Source organism: Brachyhypopomus gauderio, chromosome 14 (genome assembly GCF_052324685.1).
Source record: "Brachyhypopomus gauderio isolate BG-103 chromosome 14, BGAUD_0.2, whole genome shotgun sequence".
Lineage (NCBI taxonomy): Eukaryota > Metazoa > Chordata > Actinopteri > Gymnotiformes > Hypopomidae > Brachyhypopomus > Brachyhypopomus gauderio.
In genome coordinates, this window is record NC_135224.1 from 1,302,501 (window position 1) to 1,322,500 (window position 20,000).

A 20,000-nucleotide genomic window follows, 5' to 3' on the forward strand; every position below is an offset into this window, starting at 1 on the left:
TGTATCCGGGGTGTTCTCTACCTCCAGAGTGTGTGTGTGTGTATCTGGGGTGTTCAGTACCTCCAGTGTGTTTGTGTGCTGTATCCGGGGTGTTCAGTACCTCCAGAGTGTGTTTGTGTATCCGGGGTGTTCAGTACCTCCAGAGTGTGTGTGTGTGTATCCGGGGTGTTCAGTATCTCCAGAGTGTGTGTGTGTGTATCCGGGGTGTTCAGTACCTCCAGAGTGTGTGTGTGTGTGTGTATCCGGGGTGTTCAGTACCTCCAGAGTGTGTGTGTGTGTGTGTGTATCTGGGGTGTTCAGTACCTCCAGGGTGTGTGTGTGTGTGTGTATCCGGGGTGTTCAGTACCTCCAGAGTGTGTGTGTGTGTGTGTGTATCCGGGGTGTTCAGTACCTCCACACACAGCGCTGGGTTCTGCTGGATGTTGGGTCCACTGCTCATGCGTGTCAGGCTCCTCTGTCTGAGTGTCGCGGTCTGTGTTATCCTCATTGCACTGCACATAGACCTGCAGCCATGACAACACACAGACCTCACTGAAGCCTTCCAACAACCACACAGACCTTCCCACAACCACACTGACCTCACTGAAGCCTCCCAACAACCACACAGACCTTCCAACAACCACACAGACCTCACTGAAGCCTTCCAACAACCACACAGACCTTCCCACAACCACACAGACCTCACTGAAGCCTTCCAACAACCACACAGACCTTCCTACAGACTTGCATTTATCCTCCTTTCCTCATCTCCGAGGAACACTGGAACATGTTTGTTTAGTCTATAAGCACACAGACCTGTTTTGTGTTACTGGATCCAAAGCGTTTGATGTACAGGTCATATTCACTGACTGGAGTGAGATCCAGGAGAGACTCCGTCACTGAGAAATCCAGATCAATCAACCGCAAGAGTTCAGCACAGCGTTTCCTACATCACAAACACACTTTCAAATACTCCCCTTATCAATTAATTCATCAATCATTTAATTCAATCTCAAAACATCAATGGACATCGCTTTACATATAGTCTTACATTAGTAAGCTGTGTTCACTAAACTGCGTGTGTGTTCACAGTCATGGCCTGGTGGTTAGGGAACTGGTCTTGTGTCCGGAGGGTCGTGGGTTCGATTCCCAGACTTGAGGCCATGACTGAGGTGCCCCTGAGCAAGACCCTTAACCCTCAATTGTATAAAAATGAGATAAAATGTAAGTCACTCTGGATAAGGGCGTCTGCCAAATTCCGTAAATGTAAATGTTCAGTAAACAGAGTGTGTGTGTTCAGTAAGCTGTGTGTGTTCAGTAGGCCGTATGTGTGTGTGTTTGGTGTGGGTGTGTGTGTGTGTGTGTTTGGTGTGATCACTCACTGCTGTTTGTGGGCAGTGTGACTGATCTCTCTCTGCCTCGCTGCTGTGAAGTCAATCACTGTTCCAACTCGGGCTGGACGGCTTTCTGTTTGAACACTCACTAAACACACACGATCACACACACACACACACACACACGCACAGCCTGTAAACCGACTAGTGGATGTGAAAGTTAAGAATAAGCAGCAGAATAAGACATGAATAAGAAGGTACTCCTGCAGGCACACAGTGGGCGTGGCTACCTTTGTGGGCTGGGGCATCCTCTTTGGTTGGGGGCCACGAGTGGGCGGAGCTAACCAGCTCATTCTCCTCCTCCATGGCTCTCTGAATGGCCCTGATCTCATCCCTTCTCTGCGCACTCAGCTCCCTCCATCCTTCTCTCTCTCCTTTTTCATCTTCCTCTTCATCCTTTCCTTCATCTTCATCCAAGTCCTCAAAGTCTTCCTCATAATCCTACATGAAGAGACACAGGTTGCTTTGGTCATTCAGATTATGAGCAAACAGGCCAAAGCAACTCTTTCATAATTATAATTCTACTCTTTCATGTTTATAATTCTACTGTACATGTTTATAATTCTACTGTACATGTTTATAATTCTACTGTACATGTTTATAATTCTACTCTTTCATGTTTATAGTTCTACTGTACATGTTTATCTTTCCTGCCTAAAAATGACACAATCGTCATGTAATGATGCATCATACACAACTAGACAAAGAAACAGACAAAGAAATAAAGAAGATTGTGGGTTGTGACTAAGAGGACAGAGCACACAGCTGTGGGCTGACCTCAAAATCCTCCTCATAGTCCTTGTTCTTCATCCCTCCCTCTACATCATCATCCTCACCGGTTTCATTCTCCACCTGCATGTACACAACAGGTCAAGGGGAAACCAATCACAATGTCCTGAGAAGTTTCACTTTCTATATAACATTTAGACACACACACACACACACTGCCTTATAGCCTTCTCCTGTTTTATAATTCAGAATGTCACACATCAGAAATGACCAGTTAATAATAGGTTCTCTAATGTTAACATGGGTCATAAGACAATGTGGTCATTACTGATTGTTCTGACTGTGTTGAACCACACACTGCTGGTGACGCCCCACACCCAGGAGAACATCTGACCTCTTGGTCTCTCCTGCTGTGGATCCTCTCAGATGTTTGGTGTCTCTGATCACTACTCCTGCTGTCCTCATGTCTCTTTTCCTCACGCTTCTTCTTCTCCTCTCTAGTGTTCGTTCTGTCAGTCACTGCTTCACCCTCTCCATGGTGCTGGTGATGGTGCTGGTGATGGTGCTTGTAGGGACGCTGGGTTTCTTGGTCATCACAGAGGTCTCCAACACTCCCCCCAGCCTTCTGCAGACAGGAGGGACGTCAATATCCCAGCAGCCCCCAAACACCCAGCAGCCCCCAAACACCCAGCAGCCCCCCAAACACCCAGCACCCCCCCAAACACCCAACACCACCCAAACACCCAACAGCCCCCAAACACCCAGCAGCCCCCAAACACCCAGCAGCCCCCAAACACCCAGCAGCCCACAAACACAGCTTCACACCAGCACCCCCCCAAACACCCAACACCACCCAAACACCCAGCACCACCCAAACACAGCTTCCCACCAGCACCACCCAAACACCCAGCACCACCCAAACACAGCTTCCCACCAGCACCACCCAAACACCCAGCACCACCCAAACACCCAGCACCACCCAAACCCAGCTTCACACCAGCTCCACTCACAGATGTCTAGTTAGTGACATTACAACAGACTCTGTACTGTAGGTAGAAGTTTGAAGCAGATTTCACTCTGACCTGCTGTTCTTTCTCACTTCTTCTCCTCTCTCTTCTTTCATCTGAAAATATCACAGGGGCTTTATTAGTGTACTAGGACATCACAGGAACTTTATTAGTATACTAGGACATCACACGGGCTTTATTGTTGTACTAGGACATCACAGGGGCTTTATTAGAGTACTAGGATATCACAGGGACTTTATTTGTGTACTAGGACATCACAGGGGCTTTATTATTGTACTAGGACATCACATGGGATTTATTAGAGTACTAGGATATCACAGGGACTTTATTTGTGTACTAGGACATCACAGGGGCTTTATTATTGTACTAGGACATCACAGGGGATTTATTAGAGTACTAGGATATCACAGGGACTTTATTTGTGTACTAGGACATCACATGGGCTTTATTATTGTACTAGGACATCACACGGGCTTTATTATTTTACTAGGACATCACAGGGGATTTATTAGTGTACTAGGACATCACAGGGGCTTCATTAGTGTACTAGGACATCACAGGGGCTTTATTAGAGCACTAGGACATCACAGGGGATTTATTGGTGTACTAGGACACCACAGGGGCTTAAATGGTGTACTAGGACATCACAGGGGCTTAAATGGTGTACTAGGACATCACAGGGGCTTTATTAGAGTACTAGGACATCACATGGGCTTTATTAGTGTACTAGGACATCACAGGGGCTTTATTAAAGTACTAGGACATCACAGGGGCTTTATTAGTGTACTAGGACATCACATGGGCTTTATTAGTATACTAGGACATCACAGGGGCTTTATTAGTATACTAGGACATCACAGGGGCTTTATTAGTGTACTAGGACATCACAGGGGCTTTATTAGTATACTAGGACATCACAGGGGCTTTATTAGTGTACTAGGACATCACAGGGGCGTTCTACAGCAGGATTAACTGTGGGATCACCTCACCTCTGTCCACAGGTCCAGACAGCTGTCCAAGCTTCTCTCGTCTGTCTCGTTCTCTCCATTCGTCCTGCTCTCCTGGACGCTCCCTCTCTCTGTGCCTTTCTCTCCTATCTCTGTCATGTTCTTTCTTTTTCTCCCTGCGCTCATCTTCCACATCTCTACTTCCCTCCTTTTCTTTTCTTCTTTCCTTTTCTGTCTTTCGCTCTTTGCCTCGTTCTGCCCTTTTTTCCCTCTCACTTTCTTTCTCTCTCTGTCTACCTTCTGCCCAATCCCTCACTCTCTCCCAGTCATAGTCTTTTCCCCTGTCTTTCTCTTTCTTTTCTTTGTCTTTTCTCCGCTTCTCTCTTTCCTTCTCTTTCCATCTCTCTCTCTCTCTATCCCTCTCTCTATCTGTGTATCTCACCTGATTCTCTTCTCTCTTTCTGTCTTTATATGTCTGAATGTGCATATCCACTTGGTCTTGGGTCTCTTTTTCATCTCGATTAGTTCTCCTCTCCCAACCCAGCTGTTCTCCATCCCTGAATCCTTCCCTTTCTCTTTCTTTTCTCCTCTCCTTCTCCCTCTTCTCTTTCCTCCTGCTCTCCTCTTCTCTGTACTTCTCTTGATCTTTGAGATTTATTCTGTCTCTTGTGTGTTCTCTCTCCCTGTCCCCCTCTCTCTCCCTCTGTCTCTCTCTCTCCCTCCTTACATCTCTCTCCGAGTCTTTCTGTGTGTGCTCCGTTGTCTCTCCAGTCCTGTGGGTTCTCTGCTCCTCTCTCTTAGATGGCGTTCTCCTCTGGCTCTTCTGATCTTGACCCTACAAGTCACACTCTCACAAATGTGTTGTTCTCACTCCCCCAGCACAAATCTCTAACACCCAGAGAGACCTACCTGCACGTGTCTGATTAAACCTACCTGCACGTGTCTGATTAAACCTACCTGCACGTGTCTCATTAAACCTACCTGCACATGTCTCATTAAACCTACCTGCACGTGTCTCATTAAACCTACCTGCACGTGTCTGATTAAACCTACCTGCACATGTCTCATTAAACCTACCTGCACATGTCTCATTAAACCTACCTGCACGTGTCTGATTAAACCTACCTGCACGTGTCTCATTAAACCCACCTGCACGTGTCTCATTAAACCTACCTGCACGTGTCTGATTAAACCTACCTGCACGTGTCTGATTAAACCTACCTGCACGTGTCTGATTAAACCTACCTGCACGTGTCTGATTAAACCTACCTGCACGTGTCTCATTAAACCCACCTGCACGTGTCTCATTAAACCTACCTGCACGTGTCTGATTAAACCTACCTGCACGTGTCTGATTAAACCTACCTGCACGTGTCTGATTAAACCTACCTGCACGTGTCTGATTAAACCTACCTGCACGTGTCTGATTAAACCTACCTGCACGTGTCTGATTAAACCTACCTGCACGTGTCTGATTAAACCTACCTGCACGTGTCTGATTAAACCTACCTGCACGTGTCTGATTAAACCTACCTGCACGTGTCTGATTAAGTCCTCAGGTCTCCACGTGTCCTCTTTTGTTATTTTCTAAGAAATGGGGAAAAGATGGAGTTGACAATCACAATAAGCGTTTGCTGTATCACAGTAATCCTCACCGTGTCCAGGCAGAAAGGGGCTTCGGTTCCGACAAGAAGGAGTAAGTAGAACAAAAACACAGAGTCTCGGGACTCAATCACACACGCAGGACAAACGCGCTGTTTTCATTGTGAGCTGTTAGCTACGCGGCTAGCTAGCCCGCTGACTAAAGATGTGGCGGTAGATATATAATATATATAATATAGTGGTGTGGTTATAACCCGTTATAAACACAGACGTGTTCGTTACCTTGTGTGAATACATCCCGCGGTCCTCGCTCATAACTGGGTTATGTTGACACTGTTTCCGCCATGACACCCCGACCACCACGGCGCATGCGCGGTTGAACGCTACCATGGTAACTGCGTCACATTAGCCTGACTACAGGGTGAGCGATCGACTGACGAAAACTCGCTACAACACGCGGGTCACCATGGAGACGCAGTCTGTCGCGCTGATTATCGAGACGTTCAACGTCCACACACGGCCGTGTAAAGATAACTGAGTTTACTTCGAGAAAGTCCATAAACCACACGGAGATGTTTACAGCGCCCTCGTAGTTCTTATAGACACAATAAACTACTTTAATAAAACCACCTGACGGGATCATACAGCCTGTTCTGTTAGTGTTATTTACCCGGGACTATTGGTTGTTAATAAATGTTTATAATCTGTTTCTCTGACAGTCTGTGACAAATACAAATACATATTTTCCCCAGCACTAAAATCTGGTGTGTTTAAAACACAAACACCCGTTTATCTCGGTGTTTTATGTACCTACGGACGGTGAGCGCGTGGTGGCGATTCTGCCCGCGCGCTCCGAACCCACCGACGGTACTGCATAGCGAGCGCGCGTGCGGCACGAGCGCGTGTCCAGGGTCCCGCGTGTGCGGACGGGTCTCGCTCTCCCGTAGTCTTGCGGTCGCACGTGAACCACGTGACACGCGCGTCTCCGGTGAGTTCGTCCCGCGGTCGGTGCCGGTTTGATCTCACGTGATCTAACGGAGATCTGATGAAGGCGAGCTGCACGAGCGCGGTCGCGCGCGGCGGTGTCCGTCCTGCGGCTGGTCGGTGTGTGCTGCACCTCTGAACCACCGTGCAGGAGCGCTCGGGGTCCCGCAGCAACTCCGTCTTCTTACCGCAGCGGTCGGAGCGGCACACCGGAATCGGAGAGACGGCGCGGTGTTTTATTATAGGAACCGGAGAGACGGTGCGTTTTATTATAGGAACATTACAGACGGACATATCAGACAACATGACCGATGTGGACGGGACCGGCTCACCCGGGACACATGCCCCGGGACCGGGGGACACGGGACACGGGACAGACGCTCCAGGACCGGGGGGGACGGGACACGGGACAGACGCCCCGGGACCGGGGGACACGGGACACGGGACAGACGCTCCTGCGGGTGAAGCGGCGTGGCCATGGACGCACCTGGCGAAGACGTTCGTGGTGATCTTCCCCATCTACGTGCTGGGCTACCTGGAGTTCAGCTTCAGCTGGGTGCTGATCGGGCTCGCCGTGTTTGTGTTGTGGAGCAGGAACACGAGCTGTAAGGTCTCCAGGATGAGCAGAGCGCTGGGGTTCCTCCAGCAGCAGGACAGAACCTCCACACACGACCTGGAGACCGACCAGCTGCCCTCATGGGTGAGTAACACCACCACCGCACCACTGAAACCTGGAGTAGACTCACTTTACTCACTTTCACAGGTGGAGTTTGTTTACCACAAGTTCACAGAGCAGCCATCAACAAAAACATTTGGGGCTCTGACTGCTGAATATGAGGCTCTGTGAAAATCAAATTTCATCAGTCTCTGCTTTCAGCTTTGCTATTTTAAGATTTCATTAGTGTTACATGAAGCTTTTTGTGAACTAGCTTAAAGGGGAACTTTGGAGCAAACCAGATATGGTTAATTGTCATTTGAACAAGGGAAGCGGGCAGCACCTTCAGGTCAGTTGGACCTGTGCTGTGGGTCGGAGGTCACCAGCAGCTCTGCAGGACATGCCCAGCTCAGCTCCCGGTGTCTCAGCTCCCGGTGTCTCAGCTCCCGGTGTCTCAGCTCCCGGTGTGTCCTCAGCCTGTCCACAGTGTGTGCACGTTTTCTCAGACAGAGGCCAATTACTGCTGGTGTGAAACCAGTAAACTGAAAATCACAGATGAATGTGTCCCAGTGCAGGTCATGGTGACATGGTGGTGAGGTCAATATGTCACCCAATGTGCCATCAGGTGACATGTCAGCTGATCGGAATACCACACACATCAGCCTGAAACCTACAATGTGACTGATAACTGATCTGTGTGTGTGTTTGTGTGTGTGTGGTAATTTTTTGACCTCTGTGGAAACCCAGTTCACAGGGCAAGTTTGGATGACTTTCAGCAGCAGTGTGTGTGTGTGTGGGGTGTTTATGTGTGTGTGTGTGGGGGGGTGTGTGAGTGTGTGTGTGTGTGTGTGTGTGTGTGTGTGTGTGTGTGTGTGTGTGTGTGTGTGTGTGTGTGTGTGTGTGGATCACTCCAGGTTTAGTCCTGCTGGGTGTTGGTTCAGGATCTGTTGTGTCTTTATAGCCATATAGTTGTTATATCTGCCACACAGTCATTACTGTGATTACTGTCATTACAGTCTGAAGACCAGATCAGTTTTGAGTCTACATTTTGACGTTGGGAGTAATACCAGAGCTGTTACTACGTGATCAGCACTGTTACAGTTACTGCATGACCAACACTATGTAGGATGTATGTAATCTACGTACATTGAATGTAATCTATGAAAGATGTTATGGATAAGAACCTGAGGGATACTGGACCCAGTACAGGACTGAATCATTTTAGTGCTTGTGTAACTTTCCAGGTGAACCTGCTGCATGAGGTGTGTTAGATCTGGATGGGGTGTGTTAGATCTGGATGGGGTGTGTTAGATCTGGATGAGGTGTGTTAGATCTGGATGAGGTGTGTTAGATCTGGATGAGGTGTGTTAGATCTGGATGGGGTGTGTTAGATCTGGATGAGGTGTGTTAGATCTGGATGAGGTGTGTTAGATCTGGATGGGGTGTGTTAGATCTGGATGAGGTGCGTTAGATCTGGATGGGGTGCGTTAGATCTGGATGGGGTGCGTTAGATCTGGATGGGGTGCGTTAGATCTGGATGAGGTGTGTTAGATCTGGATGAGGTGTGTTAGATTTGAATGAGGTGTGTTAGATCTGAATGAGGTGTGTTAGATCTGGATGAGGTGTGTTAGATCTGGATGGGGTGTGTTAGATCTGGATGGGGTGTGTTAGATCTGGATGGGGTGTGTTAGATCTGGATGAGGTGTGTTAGATCTGGATGGGGTGTGTTAGATCTGGATGGGGTGTGTTAGATCTGGATGGGGTGTGTTAGATCTGGATGGGGTGTGTTAGATCTGGATGGGGTGTGTTAGATCTGGATGGGGTGTGTTAGATCTGGATGAGGTGTGTTAGATCTGGATGGGGTGTGTTAGATCTGGATGGGGTGAGTTAGATCTGGATGGGGTGTGTTAGATCTGGATGGGGTGCGTTAGATCTGGATGAGGTGCGTTAGATCTGATTGGGGTGTGTTAGATCTGGATGAGGTGTGTTAGATCTGGTACATTTAGTCCCTGTGCTGGGAACCATGTGCTCATTTCAGTGTCTCTGTGCTCCAGAAGTGGTCTGGTCTCATTAAGATCTTGGCATTTACTTGCTAGTCTGTACTGAGTGTGTTGAAGTAGGTAAGAAAAATCAAAGTCCAGTACTGGATCCAGCAGGGCTGGATCTCCAGGGTGAGTGTTCTTCAACAGGGCTGGATCTACAGGGTCAGTGTTCTTCAGCAGGGCTGGATCTCCAGGGTCAGTGTTCTTCAACAGGGCTGGATCTCCAGGGTCAGTGTTCTTCAGCAGGGCTGGATCTCCAGGGTGAGTGTTCTTCAGCAGGGCTGGATCTACAGGGTGAGTGTTCTTCAGCAGGGCTGGATCTACAGGGTGAGTGTTCTTCAGCAGGGCTGGATCTACAGGGTGAGTGTTCTTCAGCAGGGCTGGATCTATAGGGTGAGTGTTCTTCAGCAGGGCTGGATCTACAGGGTCAGTGTTCTTCAGCAGGGCTGGATCTACAGGGTGAGTGTTCTTCAACAGGGCTGGATCTACAGGGTCAGTGTTCTTCAGCAGGGCTGGATCTACAGGGTGAGTGTTCTTCAGCAGGGCTGGATCTACAGGGTGAGTGTTCTTCAACAGGGCTGGACAGTATGATGATGTGCTAAAATATGTCTGAAGTTGAAGGAAGAGAAAGAAACCATGGAAACCAACGAAACCGCAGATGACATTCTGCACAGAATGACAGTACCAGGATCGGTGCACACAGGACAGATCACAGTTTGGTATTACACAGTAGCAATAGAGGGGAATGTACTTGTGTATCTCTGTGGTTCAGGTCCTCCAAGGGCTCTGCTGTCTGTCTTTACATCCATCTCTAAACTTAAATCTGCCATCAGATAACTGTGTTCCTGACTGCTTCACAGTGCAGTCACATCACACCAGGGTCTGTGGTAGCAGAAGAAACTCCCCAGAGTTAAAACCAGCGATGGGTGAGCTTGTTCTGGGACTCCAGCAAGGTTATGTGTGATCACAGACTCTTATATTTTAGGGACATGGCTCATGTGCGTGTGTAAGAGAAGGGATCATAAAAAAACAGAAACTAATTTTAAAAGGCCCTCCAACACTTCCTACAGTGGTGCCCCAGAATTTAGCGATATGTCCCCTTATGCTTATGAGTTTCTTCACTCTCTTTTATGTACCACGACATTGTAAATACACGGTGAGGGTTTGATCATTCTGAGAAGTGCACTCAACTTTAAGATCAAACATAGATTCTGATTCTTTTTTTTGTAAAGGGACAGATTACAGTTTGCTCTTAAACAGAAGCTATAGTGGCACCTCCAGAGGAGTACCTCTGTGGATCAGACACTGCAGGCTCTAATTAGATACTGCAGGCTCTAATCGGACACTGCAGGCTCTAATCAGACTCTACTGTCTGACTTTAAGCACATTTATTGAGCTAAATTTCTTCTAATGTCTTTAGGAACACCATCAGTGCAGGTGAGGAATGTGTGTCACTCTCACTCCACAATGTGGAAAACATGCTTAAATAAGCATCACTTAACCTGGAAAACATACTTAAATAAGCATAATTTAACCTTGAAAACATACTTAATAAGCATCACTTAATCCTCAAAACATGCTTACTTAAGTGCCAGGATGGTCCTTGCTTACATGATTCTGGACAGTCTGCATGCGATTGTCGTAAGTGAACACTGTTCCTGTCTGACTGCTTCACGGTTCAAACATTAGACCAGGTTCTTCTCAAGGTTACACATCTGTAAGGCAGCGTCTAGTTATTTCCTCTATTCACTGGCTCTGTAGCTGCATCATTGCCATGGTTACTTTAAGCATCCCTAACCCCTGATGATTAAATTTTTTTAGTCACGTTGTAGTTTGTTGCACAAGTGTGTCTGTTTTATACACGTCTGAGTATTAATGTTCATATCTATCTATCTATCTATCTATCTATCTATCTATCTATCTATCTATCTATCTATCTATCTATCTATCTATCTATCTATCTATCTATCTATCTTACTTATTTACCTGTGTATTTGTTTGTTTTCCAGATTCATTTTCCAGATGTGGAGAGAGTTGAGTGGGTAAACAAGGTAAGAAATGATTGCACACATATCCTGAACTCAGGAATGTGTGTGTGGGTGTGGTGTGTGTGTGTGTGTGTGTGGGTGTGGTGTGTGTGTGTGTGTGGGTGTGGTGTGTGTGTGTGTGTGTGTGTGTGTGTGTGTGTGTGTGTGTGGGTGTGGTGTGTGTGTGTGTGTGTGTGGGTGTGGTGTGTGTGTGTGTGTGTGTGTGTGTGTGTGTGTGTGTGTGTGTGTGTGTGTGTGTTCTTTTGTTCTCCTATAGTCACTTCCTCCCATGTGCACACTCTTGCATGCTCTCTCTCTCTCTCTCTCTCTCTCTCTCTCTCTCTCTCTCTCTCTCTCTCTCTCTCTCTCTCTCTCTCTCTCTCTCCTCCCCCTCTCTCTACACCAGGCTGGTATATATAGTCTTGCATCTGGAACAACCAAGTCTCTCTGTGTCCCTCTTTCTCTCCATCATCTTCTTTTCCGCTTTTCCTGGTGAGGGTCGCCATGGTAGCAGGATTACCCAGACGATTGCAGGCCAGCTGTGATATTTAAAGCCTACAGTGAGCCAAGGCTCTGCCACCTTCCAGTGGGTCATGTCTGGATCAGCTGTAATGAGATCGTTTTATGAGATCTCAAAACCATCTCAGTTGGCGTCTCTAAATATTCAGGATCACTCGCTCTTCAGAGTTGAGCAATCTGGTGGATATATGTCACTTCTGTGTTCACACTGGTGAGGAAAGTGAGGTTGTTCAACCAGAGTACAGAGAGCTTCATCTTAGGACTACACAACCCTAACACTAACCCTAACCCTAACACTAACCCCAGGACTACACAACCCTAACACTATCACTAACCCCAGGACTACACAACCCTAACACTAACACTAACCCCAGGACTACACAACCCTAACCCTAACACTAACCCTAACACTAACCCCAGGACTACACAACCCTAACACTATCACTAACCCCAGGACTACACAACCCTAACACTAACACTAACCCCAGGACTACACAACCCTAACCCTAACACTAACCCTAACCCTAACACTAACCCCAGGACAACACAACCCTAACCCTAACACTAACCCCAGGACTACACAACCCTAACACTAACACTAACCCCAGGACTACACAACCCTAACACTAACCCCAGGACAACACAACCCTAACCCTAACACTAACCCCAGGACTACACAACCCTAACCCTAACACTAACCCCAGGACTACACAACCCTAACCCTAACACTAACCCCAGGACTACACAACCCTAACACTAACCCCAGGACTACACAACCCTAACCCTAACACTAACCCCAGGACTACACAACCCTAACACTAACCCCAGGACTACACAACCCTAACCCTAACCCTAGCACTACTAGTGTGATGGGCTTTAGTACTGAAGTGTGATGGGCTTTAGTACTGATGTGTGATGGGCTTTAGTACTGAAGTGTAATGGGCTGTAGTACTGATGTGTGATGGGCTTTAGTACTGAAGTGTGATGAGCGGTAGTACTGAGGTGTGATAGCCTTTAGTACAGAAGTGTGATGGGCTGTAGTACTGAAGTGTGATGGGCTTTAGTACTGATGTGTGATGGGCTGTAGTACTGAAGTGTGATGGGCTGTAGTACTGAAGTGTGATGGGCTGTAGTACTGAAGTGTGATGGGCGGTAGTACTGAGGTGTGATAGCCTTTAGTACAGAAGTGTGATGGGCTGTAGTACTGAAGTGTGATGGGCTGTAGTACTGAAGTGTGATGGGTGGTAGTACTGAGGTGTGATAGCCTTTAGTACAGAAGTGTGATGGGCTGTAGTACTGAAGTGTGATGGGCTTTAGTACTGATGTGTGATGGGCTGTAGTACTGAAGTGTGATGGGCTGTAGTCCTGAAGTGTGATGGGCTGTAGTACTGATGTGTGATGGGCTTTAGTACTGATGTGTGATGGGCTTTAGTACTGATGTGTGATGGGCTGTAGTACTGAAGTGTGATGGGCGGTAGTACTGAGGTGTGATAGCCTTTAGTACAGAAGTGTGATGGGCTGTAGTATTGATGTGAGATGGGCGGTAGTACTGAGGTGTGATGGGCTTTAGTACAGAAGTGTGATGGGCTGTAGTATTGATGTGAGATGGGCGGTAGTACTGAGGTGTGATGGGCTTTAGTACAGAAGTGTGATGGGCTGTAGTATTGATGTGTGATGGGCGGTAGTACTGATGTGTGATGGGCTGTAGTATTGATGTGTGATGGGCGGTAGTACTGATGTGTGATGGGCTGTAGTATTGATGTGTGATGGGCGGTAGTACTGATCGGGATCTCCCACAGTCCAAAAACATGGAGGTTAGGTAAATTGGCAGTCCCAGACAAATTCTCCCTGAGTCTGTGTCTCTCCCTGAGTGTGTGTCTGTGTCTCTCTCTCTCTCTCTGTTCAATAAAAACAAGTCGTTGTCTGAGTGTGTGTACATGAATGTGTGTGTGTTTGTATGCCCAGTGGTATATGGTGCTCTGCCACTAGGGTCTGTCCTCTCTCCCCTTCCTGCACCCCATTCAGTCCCCCAGGGGGCTGTGGATCCCGGTAGAGAGTACGCTGTGCGCAATTGGCTGCCGCTTCTCGCCGGTGTGTATGTGATTGGTTGTCTGTAACGTAGCTGTGTTAACAATTGTAAAGCGCCTTGGGTATCTAGATAAGGCACTATATAAATTGAAACATTAATTCATTCATTCATTCATGTGTGATGGGCTTTAGTACTGATGTGTGATGGGCGGTAGTACTGATGTGTGATGGGCTTTAGTACAGAAGTGTGATGGGCTGTAGTACTGATGTGTGATGGGCGGTAGTACTGAAGTGTGATGGGCTTTAGTACTGATGTGTGATGGGCTTTAGTACTGAAGTGTGATGGGCTGTAGTACTGATGTGTGATGGGCGGTAGTACTGAGGTGTGATGGGCGGTAGTACTGAGGTGTGATGGGCTTTAGTACTGATGTGTGATGGGCTTTAGTACTGATGTGGGATGGGCTTTAGTACTGATGTGTGATGGGCTGTAGTACTGATGTGTGATGGGCTGTAGTACTGATGTGTGATGGGCGGTAGTACAGAAGTGTGATGGGCTTTAGTACAGAAGTGTGATGGGCTGTAGTACTGATGTGTGATGGGCTGTAGTACTGATGTGTGATGGGCTTTAGTACTGATGTGTGATGGGCGGTAGTACTGAGGTGTGATGGGCTTTAGTACTGATGTGTGATGGGCTTTAGTACTGAAGTGTGATGGGCTTTAGTACTGAAGTGTGATGGGATTTAGTACTGAAGTGTGTTTGTCTTTGCTGTGTAGACAGTGAGCCAGATGTGGCCGTACTTGTGCCAGTTTGTGGAGAAGCTTTTTCGGGAAAGTGTGGAACCCGCAGTGAAGGGAACCAGCACTCACCTCAACACCTTCTCCTTCACCAAGATAGAACTGGGAGATCAGGTAAACACCTCAGAAACACAGCACTGGGAGATCAGGTACACACCTCAGAAACACAGCACTGGGAGATCAGGTAAACACCTCAGAAACACAGCACTGGGAGATCAGGTACACACCTCAGAAACACAGCACTGGGAGATCAGGTAAACACCTCAGAAACACAGCACTGGGAGATCAGGTAAACACCTCAGAAACACAGCACTGGGAGATCAGGTACACACCTCAGAAACACAGCACTGGGAGATCAGGTAAACACCTCAGAAACACAGCACTGGGAGATCAGGTACACACCTCAGAAACACAGCACTGGGAGATCAGCTACACACCTCAGAAACACAGCACTGGGAGATCAGGTAAACACCTCAGAAACACAGCACTGGGAGATCAGTTAAACACCTCAGAAACACAGCACTGGGAGATCAGGTAAACACCTCAGAAACACAGCACTGGGAGATCAGGTACACACCTCAGAAACACAGCACTGGGAGATCAGGTAAACACCTCAGAAACAGCACTGGGAGATCAGGTAAACACCTCAGAAACACAGCACTGGGAGATCAGGTACACACCTCAGAAACACAGCACTGGGAGATCAGGTACACACCTCAGAAACACAGCACTGGGAGATCAGGTAAACACCTCAGAAACACAGCACTGGGAGATCAGGTACACACCTCAGAAACACAGCACTGGGAGATCAGCTACACACCTCAGAAACACAGCACTGGGAGATCAGGTGAACACCTCAGAAACACAGCACTGGGAGATCAGGTAAACACCTCAGAAACACAGCACTGGGAGATCAGGTAAACACCTCAGAAACACAGCACTGGGAGATCAGATAAACACCTCAGAAACACAGCACTACACCTCAGAAACACAGCACTGGGAGATCAGGTACACACCTCAGAAACACAGCACTGGAAGATCAGGTAAAGACCTCAGAAACACAGCACTGGGAGATCAGATAAACACCTCAGAAACACAGCACTACACCCCAGAAACACAGCACTGGGAGATCAGGTACACACCTCAGAAACACAGCACTGGGAGATCAGGTAAACACCTCAGAAACACAGCACTACACCTCAGAAACACAGCACTGGGAGATCAGGTACACACCTCAGAAACACAGCACTGGGAGATCAGGTATATACCTCAAAAACACAGCACTGGGAGATCAGGTACACACCTCAGAAACACAACACTGGGAGATCAGGTACACACCTCAGAAACACAGCACAACACACAATGCTTACATGCATGAACAACCATAGGCACACACACAACAGACTGTATCTACCTCAGTCATGCAAAGACACCACACACTGCACAGACTCACAACCACACACACTCACACCTACACACTCACACCACACACATACTCACACCACACACCACACTCCATACACACACACTCACACCACACACCAAACAACACACACCACACACACACTCACACCACACACACACACACACACACACACACACACACACACACACTTGAAAAACATCTTCCTTACTTTCATTAATCCTGTGCTTTAATGAGTCTCATTTATAAGTGGTCCATGTGTATACATGGTGGTGTATGTCAGTGAACTGTAGTGCTCTGTTCCTCAGACCAGGGACCAGGGTGACTGCAGTCTGACTCCCACTCACTTCACACTGCTACTGCCTTCATATGGTCGCGTCTAACCGGCTTCCCATTGTATTAGAAATGGAATTGCTTAAAGTGAGGTGTGGTTTATGTAGCACAAGGGCAGCCATGTTTGTTTCAGATGTAGAAGTAGCTTTGATCAGACTGCAGGTGTGCTTCATTTCCTGCATGTGAACACAATCTTCCTGTGCTCAGTCACTAACAGATAACTACAAAGCCAAGCCCTCAATACTACAGTATGAGCTGTGAAACTACTACAGCTAATGGGCTACAGTATGAGCTGTGAAACTACAGCTAATGGGCTACAGTATGACCTATAAAACAACAGCTAATGGGCTAAAGTATGACCTGTAAAACTACAGCTAATGGGCTACAGTATGACCTATAAAACTACAGCTAATTGGCTACAGTATGACCTATAAAACTACAGCTAATTGGCTACAGTATGCGCTGTGAAACTACTACAGCTAATGGGCTACAGTATGACCTGTAAAACTAAAGCTAATGGGCTTCAGTATGAGCTGTGAAACTTCTACAGCTAATGGGCTACAGTATGAGCTGTAAAACTAAAGCTAATGGGCTTCAGTATGAGCTGTGAAACTTCTACAGCTAATGGGCTACAGTATGAGCTGTAAAACTAAAGCTAATGGGCTACAGTATGAGCTGTGAAACTACAGCTAATGCAACAGACTCCAAGCAAGAGCTGTCAGAACAGGCAGCTGCTGGTCACTTGGAATAGTTTCCAGTTTCATGACACAATGGATTCTGGGTAATAAAATGCCACCGTCAGGCATTGCTAAATACACTCACTCCCCCAACCCATGAACACACACACACACCTGCTCAAATACACACACACACACACACACAAACACACACACACACACACATCTGTTTGTTTCTACAGCCTCTCAGGATAAACGGGGTCAAAGTTTACACAGAGAACGTGGACAAGCGACAAATCATTCTGGACGTTCAGATCAGGTGATGGTTCATCTCGTTTCTCTGGAACTTCTTCCAGGTGACTTGAGTTGCTCTGCAAAGTTCACAGTGACGTTTGTTTGCTGATTACAGTTTTGTGGCCAACACAGAGATCGAGGTGGACATCACACGCTACTACTGTAAAGCGGGGATCAGGAGTGTCCAGGTAGGACAGCGTATCACGTGTCTCTGGACTCCCTGTGTCTCCCTGTGGAGAGAGTGTTGGGCTAGAATGCTTGACTCAGAAGATCACGTCGTGTTTCCTGGACATAAGAATCCAGGCCTGAACACAGCCTATTTATAAAGAATGGGTATGTGTGTATTTATAGTGGTTCATGTAACCAAATACTGAAATACCCTCGTGCTCTAAGAGGAACTGAACCCCCCACCCCACCCTCAGCCCCTGCACACACACACACACACACACACACACACACACACACACACACACACACACACACACACACACACACATACACAAACAAACACACACACACACCCATACATAATACATATATGCATACACACAAATACTCACACACGCATTCACACAAGTGCACACATACACTCACACACACATTAACACACACACACACACACACACAAGTGCAGTATGTGTTCCATTAGATGTGCTTGCCATCTGCCACTTAGATCTCCAAATGATATCACGATGTTTAACACACATTTCAGCCTCCCCACGGTTCCTGCAGGACAGCAGGGGTTCCTCTCCTGGTCACCCCGACTAAAGCTCCCTGATCTCAGACACAGATCTCTCCGTTGCACACGTCTCTTTAGAGCCGTAAAGGTGACACTGGGTTCCGTTTCTGAAAACTGAACGCATAAATAAACAGCTTTAAAACGTAGCCAGCATAAACGTCAGCTCAGAGCGCTAAACCTGTATCTGTGTGAGTAAACTTGACACTTCGTCACCATGGAAACGGGCTGTTACTCAGTACAGTGAGTCTGGGACTAGTGTCCATAATGTTGACCTCTAGCTTGACCTCTTAACCTTTGAACCGTGCTGTCTATACATGAAGAGGCTCAGCGTCCGAAGGACAAGCTGTCGTCACACACGTTTAATCTGTCGTATGTTAATCTAGTGTTAACCAGGTTTATGTAGCTAGCTCATGAATATATGACAGACATATTCTGCCAAATACATCTAAACAGGCTGGTTTAGCGATTAGCGTTATTATAATGAGCACTATGAGGGTAACGTTAGCATAGCCGTACTGCTAAACGCGCTGTCCTCTCTGCCGCTGTCATGGCGATGGAGTTTGACTACTGCACACACTCAACTCCAGGATGGTTTCTGTCCAGGGGACACGCCACACTTCTGGGGACAGATTGCTCATATTTTCATGTTTCACATGAAACGTTTATTGTCTTAATAAAAAACTGTGTGTGTGTGTGTGTGTATGCATTGTGTGTGTGTGTGTGTGTGTGTGTGTGTATGTATGTATGTATTGTGTGTGTGTGTGTGTGTGTATGTATGTATGTATTGTGTGTATGTATGTATGTATTGTGTGTGTGTGTGTGTGTATTGTGTGTGTGTATTATGTGTGTTTGTGTGTGTGTATTATGTGTGTTTGTGTGTGTGTGTATTATTGTGTGTGTGTGTGTGTATTATTATGTGCATGTGTATGAATTATTGTGTGTGTGTGTTTGTGTGTGTATTATTGTGTGTGTGTATTATTGTGTGTGTGTGTGTGTGTGTGTGTGTGTGTGTATGTATTATTATGTGCATGTGTGTGTATGTATTATTGTGTGTGTGTGTGTGTGTGTGTGTGTGTGTGTGTGTGTGTGTGTGTGTGTGTGTGTGTGTGTGTGTGTGTGTGTGCGTGTGTATTATGTGTGTGTGTGTGTAGCTCCATGGTGTACTGCGGGTGGTGTTGGAACCTTTACTGGGGGAAATGCCGCTGGTTGGTGCTTTCTCCATCTTCTTCCTCAAGAAACCGGTGAGTGTTTAAAGCTTCTTTCTTTATTCATTTATTTTATGTTTACAGCCTATGGTAGGGTTAGGGTTATGGTAGGGTTATGGTTAAGGTAGGCGCCCTTGTACACAGGGACAGATGTGCTTTGGCGTCTACCAGATACACATCGTCATGTCACAGTAGGTCAGGGTTAATAATACTAGCACGCAGCCCTGGCTAGAGGAGAGACAGTGACAGAATGTGTGGAATGTTTTAGGAGTGTGTAGGTGTGTAAGTGTGTAAGTGTGTAAGCGTGTAAGCGTGTGCTGGATCAGTGAACACACTTCAGCCACACTTCAACAATTCCTCAAAGTCACTCATTACTAAAGATCATCGATGCAAATTGTTTGTATCAAAGCATCGTTGAATCCATATGTCCATATCCATGATTGTCCTGTGTCCCATCATGCCTTGCGATTCTATGGCTAAACTTGTGCCACCACACACGGGCTGTCCCAGGACATGGGCTGCCCCAGGACACGGGCTGCCCCAGGACACGGGCTGTCCCAGGACACATGAGGTTCAGGTCGTAGGTCTCAGGTTTGGAAG

At 47.1% G+C, this 20,000-nt stretch overlaps 2 protein-coding genes across 5 annotated transcripts in view; one reads left to right on the plus strand and one right to left on the minus strand.

Annotated features, from left to right (window-relative positions):
• Nucleotides 1-6,246, minus strand: part of dync2i1 (dynein 2 intermediate chain 1) — a 13,776-nt gene extending 7,530 nt beyond the window's left edge. Inside the window, exons 1-10 of one of the 4 annotated variants that reach the window (XM_076972237.1) lie at nt 5,962-6,246; nt 5,611-5,664; nt 4,120-4,912; nt 3,185-3,225; nt 2,497-2,727; nt 2,151-2,225; nt 1,604-1,814; nt 1,362-1,461; nt 796-925; nt 392-503 (exon numbers count right to left, since the gene is read on the minus strand). In XM_076972237.1, the coding sequence (XP_076828352.1) occupies nt 392-503; nt 796-925; nt 1,362-1,461; nt 1,604-1,814; nt 2,151-2,225; nt 2,497-2,727; nt 3,185-3,225; nt 4,120-4,912; nt 5,611-5,664; nt 5,962-6,069 (1,855 nt within the window). In that variant the 5' untranslated portion in view covers nt 6,070-6,246. Of the gene's footprint in view, nt 1-391; nt 504-795; nt 926-1,361; nt 1,462-1,603; nt 1,815-2,150; nt 2,226-2,496; nt 2,728-3,184; nt 3,226-4,119; nt 4,913-5,034; nt 5,069-5,610; nt 5,665-5,961 lie in introns of those variants that run through there. The other 3 variants (XM_076972238.1, XM_076972236.1, XM_076972235.1) reach the window with 3 other exon arrangements.
• esyt2b (extended synaptotagmin-like protein 2b) overlaps nt 5,668-20,000 on the plus strand; it is a 38,967-nt gene continuing 24,634 nt past the window's right edge. Inside the window, exons 1-7 of the mRNA XM_076972240.1 lie at nt 5,668-5,773; nt 6,939-7,363; nt 11,370-11,411; nt 14,709-14,843; nt 17,405-17,481; nt 17,572-17,644; nt 19,347-19,436. Of these exons, the coding sequence (XP_076828355.1) occupies nt 5,683-5,773; nt 6,939-7,363; nt 11,370-11,411; nt 14,709-14,843; nt 17,405-17,481; nt 17,572-17,644; nt 19,347-19,436 (933 nt within the window). The 5' untranslated portion in view covers nt 5,668-5,682. The remainder of the gene's footprint in view (nt 5,774-6,938; nt 7,364-11,369; nt 11,412-14,708; nt 14,844-17,404; nt 17,482-17,571; nt 17,645-19,346; nt 19,437-20,000) is intronic.